Source organism: Oncorhynchus clarkii, chromosome 20 (genome assembly GCF_045791955.1).
Source record: "Oncorhynchus clarkii lewisi isolate Uvic-CL-2024 chromosome 20, UVic_Ocla_1.0, whole genome shotgun sequence".
NCBI classification, from domain to species: Eukaryota; Metazoa; Chordata; class Actinopteri; order Salmoniformes; family Salmonidae; genus Oncorhynchus; species Oncorhynchus clarkii.
In genome coordinates this window covers 24,388,802-24,408,641 of record NC_092166.1, presented here as the reverse complement: position 1 = coordinate 24,408,641, position 19,840 = coordinate 24,388,802, and the positions used below count along the sequence as shown (strand labels likewise).

General features: G+C 41.3%; 1 protein-coding gene across 4 annotated transcripts in view; it reads left to right on the top strand.

Moving 5' to 3' along the window:
* The window catches only part of LOC139376114 (solute carrier family 12 member 7-like), an 80,676-nt gene extending 64,905 nt beyond the window's left edge, over positions 1–15,771 (top strand). Inside the window, exons 18-27 of one of the 4 annotated variants that reach the window (XM_071118311.1) lie at positions 1,397–1,592; positions 1,927–2,096; positions 2,346–2,477; positions 2,589–2,696; positions 3,596–3,727; positions 4,665–4,840; positions 5,258–5,272; positions 9,592–9,725; positions 12,169–12,218; positions 14,124–15,771. In XM_071118311.1, the coding sequence (XP_070974412.1) occupies positions 1,397–1,592; positions 1,927–2,096; positions 2,346–2,477; positions 2,589–2,696; positions 3,596–3,727; positions 4,665–4,840; positions 5,258–5,272; positions 9,592–9,725; positions 12,169–12,218; positions 14,124–14,255 (1,245 nt within the window). In that variant the 3' untranslated portion in view covers positions 14,256–15,771. Of the gene's footprint in view, positions 1–1,396; positions 1,593–1,926; positions 2,097–2,345; positions 2,478–2,588; positions 2,697–3,595; positions 3,728–4,664; positions 4,841–5,257; positions 5,273–9,591; positions 9,726–12,168; positions 12,865–14,123 lie in introns of those variants that run through there. The other 3 variants (XM_071118312.1, XM_071118313.1, XM_071118314.1) reach the window with 3 other exon arrangements.
* Positions 15,772–19,840: the final 4,069 nt, after the last annotated feature.

The window sequence follows — 19,840 nt, the reverse complement described above, 5'->3', positions numbered from 1 at the left end:
TTGGAGATGTTGGTTAGAGCTGCCTTGCCTTATAAAAAACACTCACAAGAAGCATTGCCTGATGTGAACCATGCCTCGAACAAAAGAGATCTCAGAAGACCTAAGATTAAGAATTGTTGACTTGCATAAAGCTGGAAAGGGTTACAAAAGTTTCTCTAAAAACCTTGTTGTTCATCAGTCCATGGTAAGACAAATTGTCTATAAATGGAGGAAAAGTTCAGCACTCTTGCTAGTCTCCCTAGGAATGGCCGTCCTGCAAGGACGTCCTGCAAGGAAGGCTGCAAGAGCACAGCGCAGAATGCTCAATGAGGTTAAGAAGAATCCTAGAGTGTCAGCTAAAGACTTACAGAAATCTCTGGGACATGCTAGCATCTCTGTTGACGAGTCAACAATACGTAAAACACTAAACAAGAATGGTGTTCATGGGAGGATACCACGGAAGAAGCCACTGCTGTCCAAAAACAACATTGCTGCATGTCTGAAGTTTGCAAAAGTGCACCTGGATGTTCTACAGCGCTACTGTCAAAATATTCTGTGGACAGATGAGACTACAGTTGAGTTGTTTGGAAGGAACACACAACACTATGTGTGGAGAAAAAAGGCACAGCACACCAACATCAAAACCTCAACCCAACTGTATGGTGCAGGGAGCATCATGGTTTGGGGCTGCCTCAGGGCCTGGACAGCTTGCTATCATCGATGGAAAAATGAAATCCCAAGTTTAACAGGAGAATGTTAGGCTATCTGTCCGCCAATTGAAGCTCAACAGAAGTTGGGTGATTCAACAGGACAACGACCCAAAACACAGAAGTAAATCAACAACAGAATGGCTTCAACAGAAGAAAATATGACTACTGGAGAGTCCTGACCTCAACCCGATTGAGATGCTGTGGCATGACCTCATAGAGCAGTTCACACCAGACATCCCGAGAATATTGCTGAACTGAAACAGTTTTGTAAAGAGGAATGGTCCAAAATTCCTCCTGCCCTTTGTGCAGGTCTGGTTGAGGTTATTGCTGTTAAAGTAGGGTCAACCAGTTATTAAATCCAAGGGTTCACATACTTTTTTCACCCTGCACTGTGAATGTTTACACAGTGTGTTCAATAAAGACATGAAAACGTATAATTGTTTGTGTGTTATTAGTTTAAGCAGACTGTGTTTGTCTATTGTTGTGATCTAGATGAAGATCAGATCATTTTATGACCAATTTATGCAGAAATCCAGGTATTTCCAAAGGGTTCACTTACTTTTTCTTGCCACTGTATTCTTGCATCAAATGTTTCATCCACTATCGGTATTTTGAAAGTGTTTATTTTCACTTTCCCATCGATTCATCCTCCTCTTCACTCTTTCATTATATTTTCTCCTGATGTTTTTTGTCTTTTCTTGGTGCAGAACGTTAAGTCGGCCATGCACCTGGAGCGTACCAAAGGCTTCTGCCACGTGGTGGTGTCCTCTAACCTGCGGGATGGTTTCTCCCACCTGATCCAGTCGGCAGGGCTGGGGGGCATGAAACACAACGCCGTTCTCATGGCCTGGCCTGGGGGCTGGAAACAGGCTGAGGACTCCTACCCCTGGAAGAACTTCATTGGTACACACACACCATACTCTAGTATCCTCCACACTACACACAATCGTTTGCTATACTAGTCTACAGTAGATTTAAGTAGCATCAAGTATGTCAAAATAAGTAGCCTCTTGTGACAACATCCACATACATTTGAAAAATTAAGCTAGCGTAGCTATCTATTGAGATTTGGTTTTAGGTTCTGAGAACATTTTTGTATGTTTATAGGCCGGGTTAAGAGTTTTTCCTGACCAAATGATCTGACCAGAGTCAGTCAAAACTGTGGGGCCTAATTATGTGGGTTTCTTGCACTGATAACAATACAAGCAGTACAGTAAATATCCTCCTTATCCCACAGAGACAGTGAGAGAGACTACGTCAGCCCATCAGGCCCTGTTGGTTGCTAAGAACATTGACAAGTTCCCCTGCAACCAGGACCGTCTGGGGGAGGGCACCATAGACGTGTGGTGGATTGTTCACGATGGAGGTCTTCTCATGCTGCTGCCTTTCTTACTGCGCCAACACAAGGTATTGTGGCATTGGCACCATATGCCTTTGGGTACTGTATACTGTTGCTTTGTAAAAAAAGAAGAAGAAAAAGTATGTAGACACTACATTCTAATAATGGCCAGAAATGTTTTTTGTTAATTGCAAGGGGCCGTTAAACAATTTCCACAACTGATATTGGACTGAAGCACTATATCATTTAGAACAGTTTCATAGACGCTCATAGTTTCTTTCCTTTTTTTCTATCTCTCTGTTCCTTGTCTGTCCCAGGTGTGGAGGAAGTGTAAGATGCGTATCTTCACAGTGGCTCAGATGAATGACAACAGTATTCAGATGAAGAAGGACCTGCAGATGTTCCTGTATCACCTCCGTCTCAACGCTGTAGTGGAGGTGGTGGAGATGGTAAGCAGCTGCACTCACACTTAATCATACCTGCTATAGTATTAATAAGAAACCACTTGTCAAGGGTTTTGCCCCCTTTTTTTGCCAGTTTCTTTGTATTTCTGTCCTCAGCACGATAGTGACATTGCAGCATTCACCTATGAGAAGACCCTGGTGATGGAGCAGCGCTCTCAGATGCTGAAACAGATGCAGCTGTCCAGAACCGAGCGGGAGAGAGAGGTAATGTGATGCTCAACTCTTGTCAGGTTCTGTTTAACCTACAGGAGGTTGGTGATACCTTATTTGGGGAGGACGGGTTCATAGTAATGGAATCAATGGAATGGTATCATACTCATCGTGTTTCCATGTGTTTGATACCATTCTATTTACTCCATTCCATCCATTATTATGAGCCGTCCTCCCCTTAGCAGCCTCCTGTGGTGTAACCAGGTGATTCAATAGTGGACAACAAAAGGGAAACGGCGCACACTGCTGCTCACGATCCCAGGTGATTCTATATGGAACAGTTCAACCCTTCATCAGGCATCCATATCCAGGTGGGGGCGGAAGGCTAATGAAACGGGAGGTAAAATTATATAACATAGGTTCACAATATTAACATTCAAAGTATCAAAATATATGATCATACACAAGGAAGGTGATCAGTATTTACGCTAATATACACACACAATATTCAGTTAGGATAAGACACAATATGTACATTTTGAAACTGAAGGGTTTAAGTCAAAACATTGTTGTAAATAAAATCACCTGGGAGCATGAGCAGCAGTATACTGTGTTTTCCTACATCTCCAGCACCTGCAGAAAGTACCTGGATGTGCGTATTTTCTTCAGCTTTTGTACAATAGTGGATAAAACATAATTATATTGACAAGTGAACACTTGGTCACTGCTTTGAATGTTGACTGTAGGCCTATGCACAGTGTTTAAATCAAGGACGGGGACAAAGGTTGCACTTCACACGCGGGATAGATCATATTTTTGTTCATTCCTGTTACAGTAGTTCTTCCTTGTTGTTTGTGGCTCGTAATATGGACTGACTGTTGTGACATTTTGGCCTGTCCTGATTTCCTGCTGCTGTGTTGGATGTTCTGGGCTCGCATCGGGTTGGGCTTCAGATTCAGAGCATCACAGACGAGTCACGTAACTCCATCGAGAAGAAGTCCTCCGTGGTGGAGACACTACAGGCCTCAAACACACTACAGGTCCCAAGACTGTCCATATCCATGGACATACGGGAAGATGAGGAGGTAGCCCAGCAGCCATGTGATGTGTCTGCCTCAGAACCATCCCATAAACATCCCATAAGCAATCTCCCTTCCCTCTCCACCCTTTAGCCCATCCTCATGCCTGTATCTGACATGGACAGAGCCACAGCTATTAAGTATTTTTCTAAAAAAGCTGTGATTTGTCAATTCTTGAGGAAATCTTAAGGAATGACTAAGGTGTTCCAGTAAAAGCGTACCCCAATACTGTATGTGTTTCTGGAAGCAGCACCCTGAACCATTACTCAATGAATATGACTGTGGCAAAAGAATGAAAGAGAACTGAATTATAGGATTTCTATGGCTGTGGTCCTCTTGTGTCCTTGTCACCCTACTCCTGCATCCACTTACGTGAGAGTTATCGGCTCAGTAACTTTGTAGCAAGTATTACACTTAGATCTTTTTACAACAATCTTCTTAGAACCAAAAACTTGGTTCTAAACACGTTCTTGGTGCGCTGGCAAAACCGCCAACCCCAAACCTCCAACTTCAATTTGGATTAGAAATGTAATCCCATTTTTCCTAATTGTTTCCATCATTTTCACTTTTCAACTTCACTTTGATTTATTTGTAGTATGTTTTATTATTATTGTTTGCTATAGTACACTTTATTTTGTTTCTATGTCATGCATTGTTTTTATGGAGCTTTGTTATTTTAACGTTGAAGCATTGAAATGTACAGTAATATTTCATGCCTTTTCCATGGAGTAGACAGATGAACGAATGCAACCATGAGAATGTCATCCATAATCCATTTTGGATCTATTGCTTGGATTAACATTATCATTCTTGCCGATAATGCAAAACATAAGGATAGTCTCCATTCTACAGTTGTGCCAGCCTCCTGATCCTATCTGACAGGAGGCACTGCTTTGTTTAGCATCCTGCCTGGGTCTGTAGTGACACCAGTGTTATCCCCTAGGCTCAGCTGATCACTAAACTGGGCACTAAGTCCCATGCCAACCTCAGTGACACAGCTACCGCCACTTCCGACCACCATGTCCACATGACCTGGACCAAAGACAAGCTGATCGCCGAGAGGAACCGTAAACGCGGCGACCCGAACGTGGGCGTGAAGGACCTCTTCAATATGAAACCGTAAGTATCTCCCCTAGAGACTCACACGGCAGTACACTGTCAGACATACCCCTTTCACACTACTGAACTGAGTCTTACTGTTCTGTACTGGCCTGGTTATGGTAGTGTGAAAACAGTATTTGCACTGCCAACAGAAACTACTCAATCCATAGATGCACCTGTCTAGTGCACATATAGAATAATGGTTACAATAGCTACAGTACTGTTACATACTTGAAATATCTAGACTGAGTATGATGTACCTTTACTTGAACTATACTCGGTTCTCAGGATGTTCAGACTAGTCAATTATCAGGTGTGCCTTGCATTGATGCCCTGTTCTCCCTATTTGTGTCTGAAATGTGTGATTAACCATGGTGAGATGTATATATTATAAACATACCTATGTTATGTTTTGTTTTGTTTCCTCTCTTCTAGAGAGTGGGAGAGTCTGTAAGTCAAGTTTCCCTTAGTCTTAAGTATGTGTGTGATCCTTTTTCCCCCCTCATGTCGTGACCTTATAGTTTTTCTTAGTGCAACAAGGGGTGTGTGGTGTCTTTCTTCACTTCTCTCCTCCTCGTCTTCCAACAGCATGTATAGTTCTCTCTCAGTTGATTTACGTGGAAAAGATAACATTCACTCAGCATGTGTGACCTTGCCTAACTTGCCTAGACTATTTTATATATGCTTATAATGGTAAGCATATATACAGTACCAGTCAAAAGTTTGGACACACCTACTCATTCAAAGGTTTCTTTATTTTTACTACTTTCTACATTGTAGAATAATAGTGAAGACATCAAAACTATGAAATAACACATATGGAATCATGTAGTAACCAAACAAATCTAAATATATTTTATATTTGAAATTCTTCAAAGTAGCCACCCCTTGCCTTGATGACAGCTTTGCACACTCTTGGCATTCTCTCAACCAGATTCATGAGGAATGCTTTTCTAACAGTCTTCAAGGAGTTCCCACACATGCAGAGTGCTTGGTGGCTGCTTTTCCTTCACTCTGCTGTCCAACTCATCCCAAACCATCTCAATTGGGATGAGGTCGGGTGATTGTGGAGGCCAGGTCATCTGATGCAGAACTCCATCCCGCTCCTTATTGGTCAAATAGCCCTTACACAGCCTGGAGGTGTGTTTTGGGTCATTCTCCTGTTGAAAAACAAATGATAGTCCCATTGAGCGCAATCCAGATGAGATTGCGTATCGCTGCAGAATGCTGTGGTAGCCATGCTGGTTTAGTGTGCCTTGAACTCTAAATAAATCACTGACGGTGTCACCAGCAAAGCACCCCCCCACATCATCACACCTCCTCCTTCATGGCGGGAACCACATATGCAGAGATTATCCATTCACCTACTCAGCGTCTCACAAAGACATGGCGGTTGGAACCAAAAATATCAAATTTTGACTCATCAAACCAAAGGACAGATTTCCACCAGTCTAATGTCCATTGCTTGTGTTTCTCTGCCCAAGCAAGTCTTCTTTTTACTGGTGTCCTTTAGTAGTGGTTTCTTTGCAGCAATTTGACCATGAAGGCCTGATTTATGCAGTCTCCTCTAAACAGTTGATGTGGAGATGTGTCTGTTACTTGAAGTCTGTGAAGCATTTATTTGGGCTGTAATCTGAGGTGCATGTAACTCTAATGAACTTATCCCCTGCAGCAGAGGTAACTCTGGGTCTTCCTTTCCTGTGGCTGTTCTTATGAGAGACAGTTTCATAAAGTGTTTGATGGTTTTTGCGACTGCGCTTGAAGAAACTTTAAAAGTTATTGAAATTTTCCGGATTGACTGACCTCCATGTCTTAATGTAATGATTCTCTTTGCTTATTTGAGCTGTTCTTGCCATAATATGGACTTGGTCTTTTACAAAAATAGGGCTATCCTCTGTATACCCACACCTACCATGTCACAACACAACTGATTGGCTCAAACACATTAAGAAGGAAAGAAATTCCACAAATGAACTTTTAACAAGGCACACCTGATAATTGAAATGCATTCCAGGTGACTACCTCATGAAGCTGGTTGAGAGAATGCCAAGAGTGTGAAAAGCTGTCATCAAGACAAAGGGGTGGCTACTTTTTTGGGATTTGTTTAACACTTTTGTTGTTTACCACTGTGCATGATTCCGTATTCTTTCATAGTTTTGGTGTCTTCACTATTATTATACAATGTAGAAAATAGTACAAATAAAGTAAAACCCTTGAATGAGTAGGTGTCAACTTTTGACTGGTACTAAAAATACAGTTGAAGTCGGAAGTTTACATACACTTAGGTTAGAGTCATTAAAACTCGTTTTTCAACCACTCCACAAATGTCTTGTTAACTAACTATAGTTTTGGCAAGTCGGTTAGGACATCTACTTGGTGCATGACACAAGTCATTTTTCCAACAATTGTGTACAGACAGATAATAATACATATATATAATTCACTGTATCACAATTCCAGTGGGTCAGAAGTTTACATACACTAAGTTGACTGTGCCTTTAAACAGCTTGGAATGTAATGGCTTTAGAAGCTTCTGACATCCTTTGACTCAATTGGAGGTGTACATGCAGATGTATTTCAAGGCCTACCTTCAAACTCAGTGCCTCTTTGCATGACATCATGGGAAAATCAAAAGAAATCAGCCAAGACCTCAGAAAATAAATTGTAGACCTCCACAAGTCTGGTTCATCCTTGGGAGCAGTTTCCAAACACCTGAAGCTACCACGTTCATCTGTACAAACAATAATTTGCAAGTATAAACACCATGGGACCACGCAGGCGTCATACGGCTCAGGAAGGAGACGCGTTCTGTCTCCTAGAGATGAACATACTTTGGTGCGAAAAGTGCAAATCAATTCCAGAACAACCGCAATGGATCTAGTGAAGATGCTAGAGGAAACCGGTACAAAAGTATCTATATCCACAGTAAAACGAGACCTATATCGTCATAAGGCCGCTCTGCTTGGAAGAAGCCACTGCTCCAAAACCACCATAAAACCACTGCACATGTGGACAAAGATTGTACTTTGTCCTCTGGTCTGATGAAACAAAAATAGAACTGTTTGGCCATAATGACCATTGTTATGTTTGGAGGGAAAAGGGGGAGGCTTGCAAGCCGAAGAACACCATCCCAACCGTGAAGCACGGGGTTGGCAGCATCATGTTGTGGGGGTGCTTTGCTCCATGAGGGACTGGTGCACTTCAGAAAATAGATGGCATCATGAGGGAGGGAAATTATGTGGATATATTGAAGCAACATCTCAAGACATCAGTCAGGAAGTTGAGGCTTGGTCGCAAATGGGTCTTCCAAATGGACAATGACCCCAAGCATACTTCCAAAGTTGTGGCAAAATGGCTTAAGGACAACAAAGTCAGGGTATTATGTGGCCATCATAAAGCCCTGCCCTCAATCCTATAAAAAATGTGTGGGCAGAACTGAAAAAGTGTGTGCGAGCAAGGAGGCCTACAAACCTGACTCAGTTACACCAGCTCTGTTAGGAGGAATGATCCAAAATTCCCCCAACTTATTGTGGGAAGCTTGTGGAACGCTACCTCAAACGTTTGACCCAAGTTACACTCAATTCGTATTTAAATTGTTTATGTAATCTTCTGACCCACTGGGAATGTGATGAAATAAATAAAAGCTGATATAAATTATTCTCTCTACTATTATTCTGACATTTCATATTCTTAAAATAAAGTGGTGATCCTAACTGACCTAAGACTGGGAATTTTTCTAGGATTCAATGTCAGGAATTGTGAAAAACTGAGTTTAAATGTATTTGGCTAAGGTGTATGTAAACTTCCGAATTCAACTGTATCTAACAAGTATGCCTTGAGGCGTGATATTATTCTTGTCAAATCAACAATTACTTCTGCCTGCAATATTCCTTAACCAAATTTAGTTTAGCCTACTGTTACATGCAGTATCAACATGACATTACTCCTGAACCATGTTTTATCAGTATAATCTATAGTATGGCTATGGAGGCATTTGTTATACATTACTTAGGGTAGCTAATTGGCTTACTGTACATTTTTGCCATGATACCGTCAAGTCACGTATCATGAATGCTTATGACAGGTATGATGTCATGTTTATAGTAGAAGCCTGTAGTAGAATATAAGGCATACAATGTATCCATCCCTATTCCTTATTTAATGCACTACATTTGACCAGGGCCTGGTCAAATTTTAGTGCACTATATAGGGAAAATGTATTTATTTATCTGTTATTTTACCAGGTAAGTTGACTGAGAACACGTTCTTATTTGCAGCAATGACCTGGGGAATAGTTACAGGGGAGAGGAGGGGGATGTAAATTGGGGATTATTAGGTGACCGTGATGGTTTGAGGGCCAGATTGGGAATTTAGCCAGGACACCGGGGTTAACACCCCTACTCTTACGATAAGTGCCATGGGATCTTTAATGACCTCAGAGTCAGGACACCCGTTTAACGTCCCAACCCGAAAGACAGCACCCTACACAGGGCAGTGTACCCAATCACTGCCCTGGGGCATTGGGATATTGTTTTAGACCAGAGGAAAGAGTGCCTCCTACTGGCCCTCCAACACCAGCAGCACCTGGTGTCCCATCCAGGAACTGACCAGGACCAACCCTGCTTAGCTTCAGAAGCAAGCCAGCAGTGGTATGCAGGGTGGTATGCTGCTGGCAATTTAAAAAACGGTGCCTTTTGGGGCTCAATCCAAGTAGAAGACATGAAAGTTGTTATTCTTGAGTTTAACCTGTTATTTTTCCTATTTTGTAGGAACCAGTCTAACGTGAGGAGGATGCACACCGCGGTCAAGTTGAATGAGGTTGTGGTCAACAAATCCCAGGGAGCTCAGCTGGTGCTGCTGAACATGCCTGGACCGCCCAAAAACAAGGGCGGTGACGAGAATTGTATCCTTTTTTTAAACCACTAGTATACTCTGAACTGGATAACGGAGTGTCCACTGTCTGAGTCAGTATCATCTTACAGTAATAAATAGACTGACAGGGACTGAAGCTATGATGTACAGTGCTGTGAAAACACATTTTCTACCTTTGATTTTCTCTATTTTTGCAAATTGTTCACGCTGAATGTTAACAGATCTTCAACCAAAACATAATATTAGAAATAACACAAAAATTGGATACCTATTTATTTATTTATTTATTTATTTATTTATTTATTTATTAAACAAAATTAAGCAACACTCAGTTCCCCTGTGTGGAAAAGTATTTACCCCCTTACACTCATTAACTGGTTGTACCACTTTTAGCTGCAATCAAACACTTCCTGTAGATGTTGATCAGTCTCTAATTTCTGTGGAGGAATTTTGGTCCACTGGTCCATGCAGAACTGCTTTAACTCAGTGACAATTGTGTCCTTTTATTTATTTTTGTTACCTTTATTTAACTAGGCAAGTCAGTTAAGAACAAATTCTTATTTTCAATGATGGCATTAGGAACAGTGGATTAACTGCCTTGTTCAGGGGCAGAACAACAGATTTTTACCTTGCCAGCTCGGGGATTCGAGCTTGCAACCTTTCGGTTACTAGTCCAACGCTCTAACCACTAGGCTACCTGCCGCTTTTCAAGCATGAACTGCTCGTTTCCGGTCCTGCTACAACATCTAAATTGGATTTTGGTCTGGACTTTGACTAGGCCATTCCACAATGTTATATTTGTTGCTTTTAAGTCATTCTTATGTAGAATTTGTGTGTTTTGGTTCATTGTCTTGTTGCATGACCCAGCTGGGCTTCAGCTCAGACAGATGGCCTAACATTCTCCTGTAGAATTCTCTGATACAAAGCAGAATTCATGGTTCCTTCAATGATGGCAAGTTGTCCAGGTCCTGAGGCAGCAAAACATCCCCAAATCATCACACTACCACCACCACCATGCTTGACCTTTGGTATGAGGAGCTTATTGTGGAATGCAGGGTTTTCGCCAGACATAAATAAGGCATACTTTTATGACTGCTGAATACCAACTATCAATCACAGATCATGTATTTTCAAGTAGAGATACCTGGCGAAGCAACTGCTCGCTATCCCTCTCGAGCTCACATTCTTTTCTATTCTCTCTATGTCCCACACTAACCTATCATAGCATGTGTAAAAGAAACACACACCGGACAAGTAGAAACGCAATGGATTATGATCATTGTAGTTAATTACCATGTTTTCTATGCTAAACTACACTTCATGACAAAAAGTATGTGGACACCTGCTATAACAGCCTCCACTCTTCTGGGAAGACTTTCCTCTAGATGTTGGAACATTGCTGTGGGTACTTGCTTTCATATGAGCCACGAGCATTAGTGAGGTTGGGCACTGATGTTGGGCGATTAGGCCTGGCTCACTGTCGGCGTTCCTATTCATCCCAAATGTGTTTAATGGGGTTGAGGTCAGGGCTCTATGCAGGCCAGCCAATTTCTTCCGCACTGATCTCGACAAACCATTTCTGTATGGACCTAGATTTGTGCACAGGGGCATTGTCATGCTGAATCAAAGTTGGAAGCACAGAATCATCTAGAATGTCATTGTGTGCTGTATTGTTAAGATTTCCATTTCATAAAGCTCCTGGCGAACAGTTCTTGTGCTGACATTGCTTCCAGAGGCAGTTTGGTAGTGAGTGTTGCAACCGAGGACAGGTGATTTTTATGTGCATACAGCACTCGGCGGTCCCGTTCTGTGAGCTTGTGTGGCCTACCACTTCGCGGCTCCTACACATTTCCACTTCATAGAAACAGCACTTAGAGTTGACCGTGGCAGCTCTAGCAGGGCAGAAATTTGACATACTGACTTGTCGGAAAGGTGGCATCTTATGACAGTGTCACTTCGAAAGTCACTGAGCTCTTCAGTAAGGCCATTCTATGACCAATGTTTGTCTATGGAGATTGCATGGCTGTGTGCTTGATTTTATACACCTGTCAGCAAAGGGGTGTCCACATACTTTTGTATAGTGTTATAGACATTGGTCAATTAGTAAAAAAAAATAATCATCTAGTAATTGCTCAGCACCAATGTTGCGTAACTTTTCAAGTATACAAATGTTATTAGTTAACTCAGGTTCCCTTTATTTAATATTTGGTTTTGGTTGAAGATCTGATAACATTCATTGTAAAGAATATGCAAATATAGAGAATCCGCAATACATTTTCACGGACGGCATTGTACATAGGCATGAACTGTTGATGAGGAACTGCTTTGAGGTGTCTGCATCTAAATTAAAATTCCAGACTTTTAGGTTATTGCCCCCATGACTTTTACTTTTGATATTTCAAATCACTGTACCATTAGTACTATTCCACGTCAGTGTCTATGCGGTTGTTTCTCCTTGACCCCATGGCCTGTAGACATGGAGTTTCTGGAGGTTCTTATGGATGGACTGGACCGTGTGCTGCTGGTACGTGGCGGAGGCAGGGAGGTGATAACAATCTATTCCTAGCGCCAACAGACACGGGCGGGTATGGTGCAGCCTCAGAGAATCCGGCGAGGTCATCCGGACAAATGGCTGGGCCTCAGCCTCCACCACAGTGCCAGGAGAGGAGTGGGTCGCCCCTATACTGTAGTATGGGAGGACAGTAGGGGGCTGCCTCCACACGCGGAGCAGACTAAGCACACACTGCTGCTGACTGGAGGACAACAGAGGGCACTCTGGATAATCTTTCCATTTCTTATTGTCAGTCGTTAGGAATAGGAATTCTTTCAGTTGAACAAAGTGCATAAGTAATGATATTAGGATGGATAGAGATGACCTCGGATTACATGACTCAGGACTCTAATGTAGTATGGTCTAGCCTAGCTGACATAGGATGTAGCTTGTAAGTCCAGATAGTAGACGGGTGTTTAAATCCCAAGTTAGGCAGCCTACTGTGGTTGTGCTCTGGAGTGAGCCACTTGCCCTGTAGTGCACTACTTTTGACGAGAGCTCTTATGGGCCCTGGTCAAATGTAATGCACTATATCGGGAATAGGGTGCCATTTGGCAGAACTGGCCTTAGCCATAAGCGGTCGCGTTGGGCCCCACAGCCTCTTGTGAACAAAAAAGGAACTTAGTCGGGGTCTCAACTTTCTGTTATACACGAGGTGAAATTTGGTTGTGCGTCATTATTTCAGTCATAGACCGTCAATCGGTAAACAATGTCAGCCAAAAAAAATGTTGATTGATAGTTATTTTTGTCAATATATATTTTCTTTTAGGTGGTAGGTCAGCTTTAATATCGCAGATAGATTGTGGCTTCCAAACCTCAAACCTCTATATTTTTTATATATATTACACAGTACCAGTCAAAAGTTTGGACACGCCTACTCATTCCATGGTTTTTCTTTATATTTTACTGTTTTCTACATTGTAGAATAATAGTGAAGATATCAGAACTAATGAAATAACACACATGGAATCATGTTGTAACCAACAATGTGTTAAACAAAACTAAATATATTTTATATTTGAGATTCTTCAAAGTAGCCACCCTTTGCCTTAATAATAGCTTTGCACACTCTTGGCATTCTCTTAACCAATGAGGTAGTACCCTGGAATGAATTTCAATTAACAGGTGTGCCTTAAGTTATTTTGCGGAATTTCTTTCCTTAGTGCGTTTGAGACCATCAGTTATGTTGTGACAAGGAAGGGGTTTTATACAGAAGATAGCCCTATTTGGTAAAATACCAAGTCCATATTATGGCAAAAGCAGCTTAAATAAGAAAAGAGAAATGACTGTCCACCATTACTTTGTAAGACATGAAGGTCGGTCAATCCGGAAAAATCAATAAGGGCTATGATGGATCTGGCTCTCATGAGGACCGCCACAGGAAAGGAAGACCCAGAGTAACCTCTGCTGCAGAGGATAAGTCATTCGAGTTAACTGCACCTCAGATTGCAGTCCAAATAAATGTTTCACAAAGTTCAAGTAACAAACAGAAATCTCAACATTCAAAGTTTAGAGGAGACTGTGTAAATCAGGCCTTCATGGTCGAATTGCTGCATAGAAACTACTACTAAAGGAGACCAACAAGAAGAAGAGACTTGATTTGGCCAAGAAACACGAGCAATGGACGTTAGACTGGTAAAAGTCTGTACTTTGGTCTGAACTAAAGTACTGAGTCCAAATTTTTGATTTTTGTTTCCAACCGCCATGTCTTTTGTGAGACGCGGAGTAGGTGAACGGATGATCTCTGCATGTGTGGTTCCCACCGTGAAGCATGGAGGAGGAGGTGTGGGGGTGCTTTGCTGGTGACACTGCATTCTGCAGCGATACTCCATCCCATCTGGTTTGCGCTTAGTTGGACTATCATTTGTTTTTCAACAGGGCAATGACCCAAAACACACCTCCAGGCTGTGTTTGCACTATTTGACGAATAAGAGTATTGGAGTGCAGCGTCAGATGACCTGGCCCCCACAATCACCCAACCTCAGCCCAATTGAGATGTTGAACCGCTGAGTGAAGGAAAAGCAGTACTCAGCATATGTGGGATCTCCTTCAAGAGAGAGCTGTTGAAAAAGCCTTCCTGATAGTTTTGATGTCTTCACTATTGTTATACAATGTAGAAAATAGTAACAAAATAAATAAAAACCCTTGAATGAGTAGCTGTGTCCCAAACATTTGTGTGTGTGTGAGAGAGAAGTCGTAAGTTTACATACACCTTAGCCAAATACATTTAAACTCAGTTTTTCACAATTCCTGACATTCAATCCTAGTAAAAATTCCCTGTCTTAGGTCAGTTAGGGGATCTTAGGTCAGTTAAGTGTCAGAATAATAGTAGAGAGAAATATTTATTTCAGCTTTTATTTCTTTCATCACAGTGGGTCAGAAGTTTCCCTTCACTCAATTAGTATTTGGTAGCATTGCCTTTAAATTGTTTAACTTGGGTCAAACGTTTCAGGTAACCTTCCACAAGCTTCCCACAATAAGTTGGGTGAATTTTGGCCCATTCCTCCTGACAGAGCTGGTGTAACTGAGTCAGGTTTGTGAGCCTCCTTGCTTGCACACGCTTTTTCAGTTCTGTCCACAAATGTTCTATAGGATTGAGGTCAGGGCTTTGTGATGGCCATTCCAATACCTTTATTGTCCTTAAGCCATTTTGCCACAACTTTGGAAGTATGCTTGGGGTCATTGTCCATTTGGAAGACCCATTTGCGACCAAGCTTCAACTTCCTGACTGATGTCTTGAGATGTTGCTTCAATATATCCACATAATTTCCCTCCCTCATAATGCCATCTATTTTGTGAATTGCACCCATCCCTCCTGCAGCAAAGCACCCCCACAACATGATGCTGCCAGGTTTGTAGGCCTCTTTGCTCACACACGCTTTTAACATTCCTGTGCTTCACGGTTGGGATGGTGTTCTTTGACTTGCAAGCCTCCCCCTATTTCCTCCAAACATAATGATGGTCATTATGGCCAAACTGTTTTATTTCTGTTTCATCAGCCCAGAGGACATTTCTCCAAAAAGTACTATCTTTGTCCCCATGTGCAGTTGCAAACCGTAGTCTGGCTTTTTTTATGACGGTTTTGGAGCAGTGGCTTCTTCCTTGCTGAGCTGCCTTTTAGGTTATGTTGATATAGGTACACCTCCAATTGACTAAAATTATGCCAATTAGCCTATCAGAAGCTTCTAAAGCCATGACATCATTTTCTGGAATTTTCCAAGCTGTTTAAAGGCACAGTCAACTTAGTGTATGTAAACTTCTGATCCACTGGAATTGTGATACAGTGAATTATAAGTGCTATTATCTGTCTGTAAACAATTGTTTGAAAAATTAGAGTTTCCTAACCGACTTGCCATAACTATAGTTTGTTAACAAGAAATTTGTGGAGTGGTTGAAAAACAAGTTTTAATGAGTTCAACTTAAGTGTATGTAAACTTCCGACTTCAACCGTATGTATGTAATTGTTTTTTTTATCCTTCAGCTACCCTCAATCCCTCGCATCTATCTCTGAAGACCATCCAGTTAGATTACTTGTTGGTTATTACTGCATTGTCGGAACTAGAAGCACAAGCATTTCGCTACACTCGCATTAACATCTGCTAACCATGTGTATGTGACAAATAAAATTTGATTTGAGTTTGATTTCTATTGGCCATATATTTTTAACTGTGCGGTTTCACAGAAGTTATGAACCTATGTACATTTTATGGAAACAGTATATTTTACATGAGTTATCTTGTTACTTTTAGTCCCACCCTTCAAAATGATTTGCCATTTATTTTTCAGCTGTGATGTTTCACAAAAGTTCTGAAATGTTCTATTATCATAGTTTCTACAAATTGTAAATTAAAGAAACATTTTTGCTAAGAGTATTATTATATTATTGATCGATTGACTATGACTTTTCAAATTAGCTAGCAGTGCTATTTGTAGTTAGCTCCAGGTAAATGTTGCAATTCAAGAGCCATCCCTGAACCTGCGACCAAAAACCAGATACATATTGACAGTACCAAAACAAATGATCTAATGATTCTCTTTGCAGCTAAATGTGCAGAGCTGGGACGGTTGTGTCCCCCATATATATAACGTTCTATTGGTTGCAAGATTTTTGTATAATAATATCAATTGAAAAAAGTTTTGAATCCGGAATCGTTTTGTGTATCAGTTCATAAACCATGTGCCATGAAATTGGTACATCAAAAATATCTTCCCGACTACTTTGCAATGTGTATGGCACAGCTGTCCATTTTTGCGATCTTAAATTAAACTGGTATACTTTTTTATTTATCACAATTTTCTTTAACCAATTTTGGTCTTTAATGAAGGGCTGACAGAGAAGTTCCTTACATTCTCCCCTTTCCACATGCCTCTTCCATTTTTGCGGTAATGCTGCAATTAGTTGGTTGTACAGCAGACATTTCCATATATTTTCGTTCGCTGCATGTGTGACTCCACCAGTCCTATTTATGATATAATTATAGTTTTTTTTTTATCAATCAGTATATTTGAGTTTAACCATAATATTTGTTGTTATATTTGTTCTGTCTTTTCTGGTGGATTAAACTGAAATTGCATCCAACTTTCTATAGCTCGTTTAAAAAAATAGTGACATTTTTATTTTTTTCGAGATTCCATTTTCAAATAACTGAAAATTAGAGGTTGTAATCTGAATAAAGCCATTCTTGAACATGTGGTGAGACATTCTTACAAATCTGCTTGTGAACCAGTTTTAAGTATAACTTTTAAAATTTTTTATTTATCCGTTATTTTACCAGGTAAGTTGACTGAGAACACGTTCTCATTTGCAGCAACGACCTGGAGAATAGTTACAGGGGCGAGGAGGGGGATGAATGAGCCAATTGTAAACTGGGGATTATTAGGTGACCGTGATGGTTTGAGGGCCAGATTGGGAATTTAGCCAGGACACCAGGGTTAACACCCCTACTCTTACGATAAGTGCCATGGGATCTATAATGACCTCAGAGAGTCCGGACACCCGTTTAACGTTCCATCCGAAAGATGGAACGTGTGAGGTTAGTGTGTTTGAGGGAGCCTGAATGTGTCTGCGATCTGCACCATATGCAATTTTGCAAGACATATTGTATGTCTTTTTTACAATAAGAGTAAGCTGAATATGGAAGAACTATAAGGATATGACATGGTGTCTAAATCCATCATTTTAAGATAGATGGTAGATGAATGCAAAGATTGTTTGTCACAAAATTATTGTTTGTCACAAAATTATACTATACATTTGTTTGTTACAGTATTGCATGTTGCTGGCCTATTATATACTGTAATCCACCTCATAGAAATATAGTGGGAGACGAAAACATGTCAGCCTATTTTGCTCGCATGTGTACTAATATGAGCCCTAGAGATTCAGATGGTCTATAACGTGCCAAAGATGATATGAAAGAATGAATATCAGAATGACTGAGTTCATGTATTTCAATGTAAAGTTATCAGTAGCATAATTAATTTGATAGTATAGCTGGAGTACATATCTCTTATGACTCATTTTAGTTCTATACATCAACCATCGTTAGCATAGTATTTACAGTTTCCTTTCATGTTATGTAGTTCTTAAAGTTAAAGTAGACTCACTTTGGGACTGGAAAACTGTATTGCACTCAAATGTTGTACTTTTAGCCAACATCCCCTGTATCATAACGTCATGACATTAATTTGACAAGACTTTCCAACACTCACTTCAATTTGCATACCGCCCCAATAGGTCCACCGACGATGCCATCACACTGCACACTGCCCTGTCCCATCTGGACAAGAGGAATACCTATGTAAGAATGCTGTTCATTGACTACAGCTCAGCATTCAACACCATAGTACCCTCCAAGCTCATCATTAAGCTTGTGCCCCTGGCTCTCAACCCAGCCCTGTGCAATTGGGCCCTGGACTTCCTGACATGCCGCCCCCAGGTGGTATAGGTAGGAAACAACATCTCCACTTCACTGATCCTCAACACTGGGGCCTGACAAGGGTGTGTGCTCAGCCCCCTCCTGTACTCCCTGTTCACCCACGTCTGCGTGGCCATGCATGCCTCCTACTCAATCATCAAGTTTGCAGACGACACTACAGTGGTAGGTTTGATAACCAACAACGACGAGGCAGCCTACAGGGTGGAGGTGAGGGCCCTTGGAGTGTGGTGGCAGGAAAATAAAAGAGATGATCGTGGACTTCAGGAAACAGCAGAAGGAGCACCCCCCCATCCACATTGACGGGACAGCAATGGAGAAGGTGGAATGTTTTAAGTTCCTCAGCGTACACATGACGGAAAATTGAAATGGTCCACCCACACACAGTGTGGTGAAGGCGGCGCAACAGTGCCTCTTCAACCTCAGGAGGCTGAAGAAATTAGGCTTGTCACCTAAAACCCTCAAACTTTTACATATGCACAATCGAGAGCATCCTTTCGGGCTGTATGACCGCCTGGTACGGCAACTGCACCGCCCAAAACCGCAAGGCTCTCAAGAGGGTGGTGCGGTCTGCACAACGCATCACAGTGTTCAAACTACCTGCCCTCCAGGACATCTACAGCACCCGATGTCACAGAAAGGCCAAAAAGATCATCAAGGACAACAACCACCCGAGCCACTGCCTGTTCACCACGCTGCCATCCAGAAGGCAAGGTTAGTACAGGACCATCAAAGTTGGGACCGAGAGACTGAATAACAGTCTGATGGCCTTGAGATAGAAGATGTTTAACAGCCATTACTTACAGAGAGGCTGCTGCCTACATACAGACTTGAAATCATTGGCCACTTTAATAAATGGATCACTAGTCGCTAATAATGCCACTTTACTTATCTCATATGTATATATCTATTGCATCTTGCCTATCCCGCTCAGTCATCGCTCATCCATATATTTAGATGTACACAACCGTTCAAAAGTTTGGTCATTTAGAAATAAAATTAAATGTCCATTAAAATAACATCAAATTGATCAGAAATACAGTGTAGACATTGTTAATATTGTAAATGACTATTGTAGCTGGAAACGGCTGATTTTTAATGGAATATCTACGTAGGCGTACAGAGATCCATTATCAGCAACCATCACTCGTGTCTTCCAATGGCACATTGTGTTAGCTAATTCAAATGTATAATTTTAAAAGGCTAATTGATCTTCTGTGAAGGGAGTAGTACACAGCGTTGTACAGGACCTTCAGTTTCTTGGCAGTTTCTCGCATGGAATGGCCTTCATTTCTCAGAACAAGAATAGACTGTCGAGTTTCAGAAGAAAGTTCTTTGTTGCTGGCCATTTGGAGCCTAATCAAACCCACAAATGCTGATGCTCCAGATACTCAACTAGTCTAAAGAAGGCCAGGTATTGCTTCTTTAATCAGAATAACAGTTTTCAGCTGTGCTAACATAATTGCGACAGGGTTTTCTAATGATCAGTTAACCTTTTTAAAATTATAAACTTGGATTAGTTAACACAACGTGTCATTGGAACACAGGAGTGATGGTTGCTGATAATGGGCCTCCTTATGCCTATGTAGATATTCCATAAAAGAATCAGCCGTTTCCAGCTACAATATTCATTTACAACATTAACCATGTCTACACTGT